This window comes from Mugil cephalus, chromosome 11, assembly GCF_022458985.1.
Source record: "Mugil cephalus isolate CIBA_MC_2020 chromosome 11, CIBA_Mcephalus_1.1, whole genome shotgun sequence".
Taxonomy (NCBI): Eukaryota; Metazoa; Chordata; class Actinopteri; order Mugiliformes; family Mugilidae; genus Mugil; species Mugil cephalus.
The window spans coordinates 8,351,210-8,363,751 of NC_061780.1; the positions used below are offsets into that span (position 1 = coordinate 8,351,210).

The window sequence follows — 12,542 nt, forward strand, 5'->3', positions numbered from 1 at the left end:
ATAAAATTACAGTAAAATGTATTTAAAACACAAACACATTCATCAACAATGGGGGAATAAATCTTAGAACTTTTATTTCTCAACATGTCAATATTCAGCAGTATACTTCACCACAGCATACTGATCCAACAGTCTGTCCGTCTACTTACATGCTGCTTTGTTTTGCACAGAATCACAGGCTCAATAAACTTATGTCTAGTGTTCAAACAATGTTTCACTTTAGCAGAAGAGTTTTGCACTTCTGTTCATTCGAGTGACAAGAAGGGGACGGCTATTATATATGTTAATCAGTTACTAAGCAAACTAGCAACATTATGCTCTTTTTTAAACACACATTATAAATCAACAATATGTAATAGAAAGTCTTTTTTTAATCAGCTTTATGTCATTTTTATCCCTCATACACATTACCACCTCATTTTGTTCTGTCATATCTGTGTCACCTTCTAATTATTATTATTATTATTATTATTATTATTATTATTATTATTATTATTATTATTATCATTATTATTATTATTATTATTATTATTATCATCATTATATGCTTATGCTTATGGTTCACTAATGCTGGGTTGTAAACCGGCCACTAAAATTAAATTCCACATGATGAGTAACACACTACATCTGAAAAACACACGCATGCCTGTGTAGTAAGCAGTGATGGCAAAACATTGTTTTATTTTGTGTTCATTGTTGCAGGTGTATTACCTGTTTTCCAATCTCAGCGACTCTGTCCGTATGACAATAAAGTGAAAAAATTCTACCACAGTGAAATATTATTTTAAAAAGAAGTTCAATAAAAGTCATATAATCATGTTTTTGGCTCTATTTACAAGCATGAATGAGTGTAAGTTCAATCGTTTACCAGTGAGCTTTATTAGTGATGCAACACTACACAAAGGAATACAAGGTAAATGTTGTTAGAAACCATTTCTACAACATTTATAGGTGCTAAAAGATCACAGCAACTCAAGGTGGTTAGAACAGGAATATAAAACCCATTTCAGTTTTCACATGTACAATATTTCACCTGTACACTCTGCTAGAGGCAACACGGAGCGCAGAGCTAGAGGATGTTACTTTGGACGTCTCTAGTTTACCCTGAACACTTGCCTGAAGAAGTTGCTCAACTTCCTGTTTACTTTCTTTATCACTTTCAAAGGTACATTTCCACGGTAAAACTGCCGTCTGTCTTGGCTTTCACATCTCTCTAAGATTCAGCTCAGTCTGATTGGTGAACACAAAACTACAATCAACTAGCCTAGATGTTCAATAGCTTTAGATTTGGGACTGAAAGGGAATCAAGAAGACATCAAATCCGAAGACTAAACATGCAAATCTTTCATTCTTTAGACGTAAAACCCTCCGCAACCATACTACTTTCTATAAAAGCACTTCTTTCAATGATGCCACTATCCACACGTTCAAATATTAACGTTCACAGTTTGTGAAGTCTATGAGCTTTGTTGTTCTGTATTTTAATCGCATAATCAAAACTAAGGTACAATGTCGTTTTAATCTTTGTATTTAGGGTAAAGAGTTAAAGTAAATGATCTATAATTACTAATATATAACTCCACAGCAGCAGAATGGATGGCGTTAACTGGCATAAAAATAAGATATATCAGAAAAGAACCTGTGCATTCAAACAATAACTAAAACAAAAGTGACACAAAAATAACTGAGTGTGCCTGTATCTCACCCAAACAGTCACGTTTTAAAATAAACAAGATACTTTTAATAACTTTAAAAGCTCATTCATTTTCACTGAAACCAGGAAACTGCACCAATATGGCAGCTCCTCTAAAAAAAAAAAAAAATACAATACTGTAGCTGAAAAGGAGTCTGTCTTCTTCCTGTAAACACTTCATTAAGGTAAAAGTGCACAATCTGCTATTAGGATCCAGTCCCTAAATCGGCTGAAGACAGAAAACCTTTTTGAATATGGCACAGATAGAATAACCAAAAAATAATCAAGAAACACATTTATACATGTTAGTTATTCTGGACGAGCACGGTACAGTATGCTGATCCCAAACGCTAAGCTAAGAACGACCCTCATGCCCTCATTTTCTCACGGACATTACAGTGGTCGTCTCTTTTTTTCCTAATAACCTAAAATTTGAAAGGACTGCATTCACATTTAGAACAGATTAGCCTCTACATATGAACCATTTATATGTGGTTTTTAAAAACGTGCCCTGTTCCTGCACATAAGACACAAGCTATATTTGATTAAATGAGAAACAGAACTTCCAAAGTACTATTTAAAAAAAAAAGTCATCATGAGTCAGTGTGCTGTGAGGCCTCATAGACTGATGAGCCAGAGAGCGGAGATCAGGATTCCTGCAGCGGCAGCATCAACAGACTCACTCGATGATGGGAGCAGAGCGATCGTTGGTGACAGTTTTTCTGAGTCGCACGTGGGCAAATGGGTTGGGCCTGAAAGGAGGAAACGATACATATGGAACGCCTCAGTTGGAAATGCAAGAAACATGAAGCAAAAATAACATGATTAGCTAGCTAGCAGCCCTGTAAGGCTGCACTTTGGAACCATCGTGCTCCATGACAGCAGTCAAAGGGAGAGACTCATAGTGATTGTTGGGATATTTCAGCCTGGATCAAAAACCAACCATCAGTGCCATCCTAAAGGCTGGATTCAAATTAACAATCAGTCACCAGAAAGACTTTCCATAAATACCTGATAACTTCTTTCTTTTGGTCCTTTTTCCTGGTAAACATGAGTTTATCTAACTCCATGCTCCTAGTTTGCAACAAAAGGTTTATGTTCAGTCCCAAAGCCAAACCCACAGACTTTATACAGCTCCTCTAGAACCAACGTAAACATTCAGTTTTCAAATTTATATATCATAGTCTATGAATTTGGTGAGTTGCTCCTTCAGTTCTAAACGTACCTGGTTGGAGAAGGTGGTGGAGAGGCCAAGTCTGAGGTGATCTGTAGAAGAAAGAGGAGACGTCTTATTCCCCATTTCTTCCCTAACGTTCACCCTAGGCGTCGACCTGCTCCCACAGTTTTGTGTTCCTGACCTTGTTGCTGTCGGCCATGCTGTATGGGCGCGGGCGGAAGGTGCTGACCCTCTGGGGAGGAAGGGAGCGCTCCTCCTCCGACTCAGGGGTGAGTGCCGGGAGACCCGGGGATCCCAGTTTGTCGAGCTGTCCGGTGCTGGTGCTGTTAGCTTTAGATAGGAAGAGCGAGCTATGCGGAAGGTCACAGACGGAGAGGAACGAATTCACAGGAAAAAAAAAAAGATAAGGGAAACACACTGATAGTGGAGAAATGTTGACTCTGTGTAAATTCATCAGCAGCGCTGTGGATGTTGGAAAGTGAAGGGACTTGGTTGGGAAAAGGCGGTGGAAAGATTGAAAGAGAAGCAGTGTAACTTTCTGTGTGTCTGGCAGGAACAATATTTTGATCATGGAGACTGAAGATGGAAAGGAGAGTAAATAAACCAGATGAAGTTTTAAAATGACTGAGGATGGATGAATGATTTGCTGTCTTACCTCCCGAGGGGATCCATCTTGCTGTGTTGCGGCTGAGTGTATGAGAAAGGGAACCAGCCTTTCCTGTGAAGGAAAATTTCACTGCATGTAATAACAAATAAAGCGAGACAAGCTGTGACGAAGACAGTAAGTTGATCGTCAGTAGTTTTCTAATATGTTCTAAATTTGAGGGAGCGGGTTATAAATCTCACCGTCCAGTCCGTTCATTTTGACCGTAGTGCCACCCGTCCCTGGGCTCAGAGATGAGCAGAGTGATGTTATCGCCGGGCAGGAAGTGCAGTAAGCAAGCCCCGCCCCCGCCGCCTCCACTTCCGCCACCCTCTGAAGCTCCAGGGGTGTGAGGAAACATGGCCTCCACTCGTGTTGGTCCAGACAGAGGCAGCATCCTGGGGAGACTGGAGCCTGAGCAGAGGAGCAGAAGAATGAAATGAGGAGAGAGGGTCGGGGGTGACGACCCAAACGAACCTGTCGTACTTCATCAGATCTCACCCTGAAAGCCACCCAGCCTCATTTCACTGACAGGTCTCCTCGGCAGCGGGAGTGTTGCAGTAGCACACATCTCAGTGGTCTTCAGCAACCAGGGGTTGTGAGACGGAGACAAAGTGTTGCTTCCTCCCGGTCCCACCTGCTGGTGCAGTAGCTGCACTGGAGTCATGGCTCTGGAGAGAGGAGCGCTGTGGGGCAGCGGAGGACTGTGAGGCGCGCTGTGGGGGATCGGGAGGGTCATGCCCTGCAGGGAGCTGCCGGGCGGAGAGAGCTGGCTGAGAGACATGACTGTGGAGGGGATGAGGCTGGGGGAGAGGTTGGACGTGTTTGCGGCCAGGAGGAGAGAGCTCTGCTGGGCTGAGCCGCCGGACGTGGTGGGAGTGGATGTGGCGGGGCTGGCGCTCCCGCTGCCGCTGGCGCTGCTGTCAGGGAGGGGGCTGGCCGAAGCGCTGAGGGTCGTGTGCTGCGGAGACGCTCGTGAGGAACCTCCAGCAGCGGCTCCTCCAACGGAGGACGCAGAGCGGAAAGTCTGGGGGGAGCCCTGAGGAGGACAGGTGTCGCTCTGGGAGGAGGAAGGGACTGAACGCTGCTGCTGCTGCTGCTGCTGCTGCTGCTGCTGGGAGCGACTGGAGTCTCCATTCAGCAGAGGAGGAACTTCTTGAACAGAGAGCCTCTGAGAAAACAAGAACAGATCATGGTAACTATCAGAAGTCACTGTTAAAGCTCCTATAAGTAATTAAGTCTCTTATTTGCTGTAGGTCCATGAACTCGCAACTTATTATCCTATATTTAGCTTTTATCAATCACTCAACAATCAGCATTTTGTTATATTCCTTAATTCTGTTTTGATAAGCAAAACTCTCCAATAAGGAAGTGAAAGCAAAGCCAACTGGACTTGTTGGGTTTTCTTGAAGACGTCCCGCCACTCATCCAAGTAGCTGCCTCAGTTCTCTAACATCAGAGCATTGGAAGAAAAACAGGATGGAAACAAACAGGTGACTAATGGGTCATTATCAGAGCTCATTCATGTGAGTTTGAGGTGGCCATCGTCAGCAGATGTTCCTAAACAAAACCCACCAGTCATTTAGACCTGAAGACGCTGCAGCATTTGGTTGAAAGGTCTTCAAGAAAACTCAGCAAGTCAAAGAGCAGACATGATGAGAAAATATATACATAATAATATATATGTAACCAGCATCTGACCTGTTCGGGCTGAGCGGAGCCGAGCTTGGTGTGACGGAGGACCTCGGCTATCCCAGCAGCGCCTGAGCTTTGAGGGGCAGTGTGACGCAGCAGATTCAGAGCGCGCTCCGGGAGCTTTGTTGGCTGAGAACACGACTGCTGCCAAGAGGACAGTTTCTGAGACAGAAGCTCCCTCACCTGGATTGTGTCCAACAGCAAAGACATAAGAACCATTGTTAATGGTTGATAATTGCTTTACTTCTTTTTAGAACAGTCAACAAGTTATAAAACCCAAAATAAATGTGTTAGACCCTCAATATGTCTCCTAAAAAACTGATTCCCAAATATATAATTTCATTGTTAAAATAATTTCCTAAAACCGCTGCTCAATACCTTTTTTCATAAAAAGATAATGCATTTGTTGGGGACTATTTTCAGCTAGGGATTAATACACATTTCTGGGGTAGTATTTTGCAGAATCGTGACATGGGATCATACTAATGTCATCAATAGTAACAGTGCAACACTAAGTAGGAATAAGCTCAGCCAGGCTTTGATTACACATACAAACATGTCAGTGGTGAATGAGTTGTTAGAAGAGACAGACTAAACGTGAACAGATCACCTTGGAGTGGTAGTTAATGAGCAGTTTGGTGACACAGCACTGTCTGTCCACCAGGAAGCAGTAACGCCTCCTCTCCTCGGTGAGCGCAGACTTGTATCCCGCAGCCACCAGCGTGTCCAGCTCGCCCTGACGACGGCTCATTAACTCCACAAACTGAAGGAACAGCAAGAGATTTTTTACTGCAAAGCTAAACATCGCATTTCTAATCACGAGCGCATTCCTCCAAGAAAACGTGACCTTTGATGTACAATGTATGGAGGGAGGAACAACATGGAGTCCTGGAGGAATATGTGACATAATTTCCTGCCTGTTGCCAAATGATAATAAAATCCTAATCGTAAAATTATCCTTTGCAGTGGTGACCTTTTTACCCTTGATTTCCCTTCCCCCCGCTCTCTTGCCCAAATCCTCTCACCCTCTTATGTCACTCATAGAAAAGGTTTTGCACAGAGTTCCTTGTTTTCAGAAAAATCAGCTGAAGCAGATTGTCCTTTAATCTTTCTGTAATTCTGTAATGCTGTAATGCTGCGTGAGATGTTTAGGATCCACGTATATTTGAAGGATTTCTCAAATAACAGAGGCCAGGCTGACTTCGGCACGCTTGTTTCACAGCTTTTGGGTCACAGGTAACTGGTTTGACTCCGCCTGGTCTTTTAACTTCAGTCACCTGCATCTCTCGGTCTCCATACTTGTTGGGGTGCCGGCTGCCCTGGCTCTTCCTGCGCAATTTTTTCAGCTGCGACTGGCAGCGCTCGATGGACTCAGACTTAGACCTTCGCTCGCTCTGATATTTCTTTAGGGTGGCCTGCGAGAAAAGAAAAAATAGGTCAGGGACGGATGCATTTGATCAAATGAATATTCAAAATTTTTAAGTGCAGTTTAACCAACTTCGGGAAGTGTTTTCCTTTTTTAAAATCCATACTGCAAAAATACACTGCATGTATCTCTACCTTCTTAACCGTTAATGAAAAGCAAAACATTTGGTTCACGCACAGTTGAACAGCTTGACTGTGTTAACTTACTGTGAGGTATTTGATGTCGAGCTCCAGCTTCTGCTCCAACTGGGCGAGCAGCTCGGAGTGAAACAGCTTCAACTGTCAATAAAGAAAGGGATTTTTTATTTTTTTTAAAGCATTTGAAAGTCCAAGTTTCTCCTGATCTAAACATCCCACTTCCTGATGCAAAGCTCAGCCCGCTACATCATATCAAGTAATAAACGTGCACCTGTCGCTGTGTGCAATGCATCATGGCACCAATATTCACCCAGACACTCGTCATGCGATTATATAACAGAGGCATGAATTGATCAGGCTGATATCTGGTCTCTTACCACGTCTTCCAGCTGCACCTGGATCTGTCTGTGGACCTCGGCCATCTGAAACAATGTGTCTCCTGTGAAGAGGAGCAGCACAGCAGCGAAGGCATCAGCATCACATGATTCAGTCTGAATTAAACTATATCCTGTTTTTATTTGGAAAAGTGCACCTTCAGCCTTTGAAAATGTATAGGGGTAAAGAGAGCTAATATATGGAGTGTGTGGCCTAACGATATATCAGCATAAATGGATCTGCGAGACACCGGCATCAAACGCAGATAACAGGCCCATAAAGCTGTTATAAACTCACTGCTTTGACACAATTTCTGATTCACAAAGTGGAGGTCAGCTATGAGTCCGTCCCTCGGCCACACAGCGCTGTAGTATGTGGTGGCTGGCATCTCGCCCTCCGACACTCCTGCCTGCCTCCCCCGCTGTTTTCAGCATTACAATGAGATCATGTGGTGTTGTTAATCTCCCAACAATGGCCCTTCTCTCTCCCTTTCCCTCTGTTCTCGGCCTCTCGCTCTCTCTGCATTTCCTCGCCGCCTCTTGTCTTCATCTCCTCGTTCAACAACGCATGCAGACCGCTTCCCCACTTCCCCCCCGGCTGCCACACTGACTCTATAAACTTTATTAGGTCTAAAAGAAAGTCATGCTTATGTTTTCTGACGGCCCTCCTCTACCAGCCGCCCACTCACCCAGCTCTTTGGAGCCTTGGCTGTCGCTCGCCAGCTCTCCGAGTTTCACCAGAGCGTCGAAGTAACCCTTGGCAGCCACGGTCACTCCTGAAGAAGACAGCTAACTTTAGGGAAAAATGATCCTTACATCTTTAGTGAGGATAAATTAATAAATTATGTTGGACTGACCTGTCAGGGCCTTTTCGTAATGTTTCCCCATGGTCACAAAGTTCTTCAGACTGGGGTTGAACTGGTCCAAAATGCCCTGACGGCAACAATACGCACAAATGTCACGGTTAAATTCACAAAGCGGGTGAACGTTCCTGTGGATAGTTTATAGCGGGGTCCACTCTGAGGGAAGACCGGACAAATATTTCACCGTGGTCATACCTTGTAGACATTTTCTGTCATCTTGTTGACCTCGTCGGTTCGAGACATTTTTTTATTCTCCGAACTTTCCACTTCCACCGCGTGTTGCCTTGTCCTCCTGGTTTCCACGTCTCTAAGCTCTACAGAAAACACCAAACCCCTGAAAGAGAACGGATGAAGATATAACGCTTCATTAAAACTAACATTTACTGAATCAAGCCTGACACATTTTGTTTGTCATAGATGATTCTGTAGTGACAGTCTCTGGGGTTTGGATAAATGGTTTGATAAAAGGACTGAATTTAAAGAGGTCACGTCCTTTGGTAAAAACAATTAGTAGAAATCACAGTGTGTCCGTCAAATATCAATACTACTCTGGAAAATTCTACTTGCAATCAACATTTCAACATGTTTATGTCTTAATACTGTGTTTTTGGGGGGGAATTATCACTGTAAAAGCATTGAAGTGTGGGATTTAAATGAGCTTAGGGACGTTTCAGGCCACTGAGCCATCACAACAAGTGACGAGGATCATATTGGGTTTTGTCTGAGGGCAGCAGAGTTATTTTCACAAGGATCCCGTCCGTGGTTCAGCTGCCAGTTCCTACATTATCGCTCCACAACACGGCAACCCAAATGTTTCTCCAAGACTCGTGTGCCAGGCGAGTTATACCATTTCAGATTAGAACAATGGGCCCCTCCAGTCTGAGTCACAGGTGTCACAGCTCTGAATAAACACGCGACATCAATGTTTCCTCGGCAAAGACAACGCTCAAGAGGGGGACTGCTGTGGGGTCAAAGGATTTCCAGTCTGGATTTGATGGCAAAAAGACTCACTTGGTTTCCTTTGCGCGGCCCTCCTTTGTTATGGCAGTGAGATTACAGAGAGAACGTTGACCCAGATCAACTAATGTTATATGACACAAAGAAAACATTTCCACTCTCTTGCTCATTAAGGCCGCCCCGGTGAAGTCTGTAATTTGTTAGGGAAAAATTGTGTTGTAGCACAAGATAAAGAAAGAAAACTTTGTCCTTGCTCGCTCTGTATTTATTTATTTTTTTAATCAGTGTTCAGGGTTTCGTAAGTGTGCGCACTCTTGAAATTTGCGCAAACCACCAGGATAGATTCAGTTTTTATTTTCCAGTTTAAGAAATAAAGTGCTGTTTGTTTCAGGATGCAACAGGAAAAGTCTGCAGGTGGTTGGGGCACTAATACAGAAGGTTCATTCATGTGCCTCTTTGAATTTCTTCAAACGTAACAGGGTATAAACAATTTAAAACAATGTGCAACTTTGAAGATTTCGCTTGTTTGAGTTGTTGTTTTTTTCTGTCTTATTTTTTTAGCGCAAATAACGCAAAAATATAAAGTTCCAACTTCTGAATGACGAGGATTTGTTGCTTTTCTCTGTTTTGATGGAGATTGTGAACTTTTATATATATTTGGGGTTCAGGAAAAAGAGGCAAGAGCTGCCTATTGACTTTAAAGAAATTGGAATTGGCATTTTCTGTAAAGCCTTATCATCACTGCCCAAATCACTGAAACGCTCACAGAATGCATGCAACATCAACACATAAGGTTGCATTTTAAAGGGTGTGTCTTGTGTAAAGGTGAAATGCTCCCAGTTGTGCATCTTGCATTTCTCTAAACCTCAATTTGTGGTTTGATCTTGTAGCTAAAGCAGCGCTCGGGCCCCGAAATTAACCCCTCTCTCTTCCACACCATCTCCTCTCAGCTACATTAAAGATACAGGAGTCTCCTAAGCCGACCAACACACATGAGAAGTGTCCAAATAATTCACAGAAATATATGCAAGGCTTGATTTAAAGTGGAAACATAAATACTGTCTGTGGAGGTTTCTCCCCAGTATTTTTTTTTCCTCTGGCTGCACAGTCCAATAACAGGTACCTGTTGATCTCAAGCTTTTGTGCAACAGTAACTAATAATTCAGCTACTTAAAAAAAGAAGAAGAACAAGTTACATACCTTTTCAGGTCTCATTGTGGGAAACGATAAAGGCTTCCTGCGCGTCTTTGAGTGTTTAATGAACAGTATAACACCCCCTCCTTTCTTCCCATTAGGCTACTTTCCCTCTCCGTTAGTTAGTGGGGGGTTGTTTCATCCAGCAGAGCACTAAATCTCGACTCCCCTCCACCCCTTTTTCACATGGCCCTCTCTTTTTCCTCTCTCACACAGCTTCTCCCTCTCCTCTCCTCTCCTCTCTCTGCCTCGCTTTACTCCCAGGAATCGGGGTCAGATGTTCGGTGCTGTTCAGTACCTTTCCTCATTACTGAGCCGATTACCGACATGCCTTCACGCCCGCAGAAACCGGCCAGAAAACCACCACCACCACCACCTCCACCACCACCAGTGCGACCAGCTCCCTGCCGTTGGAAACCACAGTCAGCCTCCCATACTGCCTCTGCCTCTCTCTGTCTCCCTCTCTCACTCAGGCAGAATAACAATGAGCCAACGGGACCTCGTCTGAATAGCAGCAGGAGGAGAATAATGACTTGAACTTTTTAAGCCAAAGACAGAGCAGCACAGGCAGGCCTATCACTGGCCTACATACCCCCGGCCCATCGCACATTCCTGCTCCCCATTCTCAGAGCGAGGACAGAGGAGGAGGAGGAGGCCCTGCATGGACACTGCCAGGCCTTTCATTTACTGCAATAAACTGAGCAGAAGATTAAAGGTTGATAAGAGAAATAAAGGTGCTGCAGAGGAGAGTTTAAAGTGGTGGGAAAAGTCTCCAAACAGTGAAGTGTAACTGAGTAGGTTTACATAAGTACTACAAAAATAGCTTATCTAATTTTACTTGTTCTTTTTTTTTTTTTTTAATCTTGCTTTGTGTAGATCAATTGTTTAGTTGTACTTTCTTTAAATTTTATTGTCAACAAACAAACTAAAACTCAACAAATTTAAATACAATGACTCAAAGCAGAATATTTGTACCTGCTCAGTTAGTCAGTACGTAAAGAATGTGCTGTTCCTTTTGACTGGCCAAAAAATAAATTACAATAGAATGACAGCCATGTATTTTCCACAGCTATTTAGTATTACTACTTTATATTTGAAATCTAGTCCTAATTAGTATTGTAAATTTAAATTAGCAGTTAATAAAATAGGAAGAATGGACTGTATTGAACCACTTACAGCATCAAATTGCTGCTTATGTACAAATGATAAAAGTAATTTATGTACTACAGAAACACTGTGGGACCAACAAGTACTAAGTACTTTAATTTTTTGACACTTAAAATAACTTCATAATTGGGCTTTGAGAAATATTTGAATTAGGGATTACAAAAACATCACGTTTGAGGGATTCATGTAACAAGCAAAATTACTGAATGAACTTGTTTTTACCGCTGTTGTACCTTTACTTGATCTTAGCCATGAGATCCCAACGCTGTCTAGCTACAATATTAAACTCTTCATCTGTCTAAAAGAAGACATGACTTATGCCGACACTGAACCTAATTCATCATATTGCAAACGTAAAAACTTGAAGCTGCATTGAAGTATTTTGACCACTAGACGGCAGAAGAACTCCAAAACATGTTGCCCCCGGTAAGCTAGGTGGCTTATATTTTTAGTAAATTAAATGAATAAATTAAATATTGTACGGCAATTGCATACCCAGATACACAACGAAGTATGTGCCCTACATTTTTATATCTTAATATGCTGTATATGATGTTTATACATCTTATATTACCCCACATATTCAAATCCTTGCATGAACCCCACAAACTCCAAATAAAAACACTGAATTAGCATTGCTAGCTAGTTAGCTAGTCGCTAACTTTATTTGAGCTGCTGGAAACAAGTTTGATTACAGGAGGAGGTCAATTATAAGGTAACAAACATTAAATTAATGATACAAACAATATATTACAAGAGAATAAAAAGCAGTATAAGTAAGATAAAATAAAAATAAAAGTAAGACACAGAATGGATTTAATATTAACCTGTTAGTTTGTATTTTAACACATTAATAAGATGTAAAAATAGAAATACACATGTCAAAGGCTGCTTCTTCAAACTTGTACATTATGTGTTTATTTAAATTTCTTCAAAGGCCAAATTAGACTTATATACGTGTATAATACCAGTTATTTTTCAAAGATGTAAAGCTCATCACCTGTAGGAAGTTCAGGTGTTTGTCTTGTTTTGCAGTAGCAGGTGTTTCCCATCAGGTGGCAATGGTGCTGCATCACTTCCTGCAGGCTTCCCCTGCAAGATACTGAACCAACAGCACAGCGAGGTGCAACAAACAGACTGAATTTGCGTCTGAAACATCTAAACAGTCCGGTGGGAAACTGGAAATCATGAACATGCGTTTCGAAATGTATGTGAA

At 42.3% G+C, this 12,542-nt stretch overlaps 1 protein-coding gene across 2 annotated transcripts; it reads right to left on the reverse strand.

Moving 5' to 3' along the window:
- Positions 1-859: 859 nt before the first annotated feature.
- Positions 860-10,582, reverse strand: zgc:158689 (uncharacterized protein LOC791177 homolog). Of its 2 annotated transcripts, XM_047599419.1 has the most exons (16): positions 10,166-10,579; positions 8,204-8,342; positions 8,003-8,078; positions 7,835-7,921; positions 7,149-7,210; positions 6,841-6,912; positions 6,486-6,623; positions 5,819-5,971; positions 5,215-5,391; positions 4,015-4,684; positions 3,717-3,927; positions 3,526-3,588; positions 3,052-3,220; positions 2,919-2,959; positions 2,705-2,767; positions 860-2,445 (listed from the first exon to the last, which is right to left on the reverse strand). In XM_047599419.1, the coding sequence occupies exons 2-16, from the start codon at positions 8,249-8,251 to the stop codon at positions 2,373-2,375; spliced, it is 2,103 nt and encodes a 700-aa protein (XP_047455375.1). In that variant the 5' UTR covers positions 8,252-8,342; positions 10,166-10,579; the 3' UTR covers positions 860-2,372. The 2 variants fall into 2 exon arrangements, with proteins under 2 accessions (XP_047455375.1, XP_047455377.1); XM_047599421.1 differs by lacking the exon at positions 2,705-2,767 and having other exon boundaries at positions 10,166-10,582.
- Positions 10,583-12,542: the final 1,960 nt, after the last annotated feature.

Coding starts and splice junctions, on each gene's coding strand:
- zgc:158689 (XM_047599419.1), bottom strand. CDS start 8,251: ATGTCTCGAACCGACGAGGTCAACAAGATGACAGAAAATGTCTACAAG. Junction 6,624..6,840: donor TCGACATCAAATACCTCACA/GTAAGTTAACAC, acceptor CTTTTCTCGCAG/GCCACCCTAAAGAAATATCA. Junction 2,768..2,918: donor CCACCACCTTCTCCAACCAG/GTACGTTTAGAA, acceptor GTTGCAAACTAG/GAGCATGGAGTTAGATAAAC.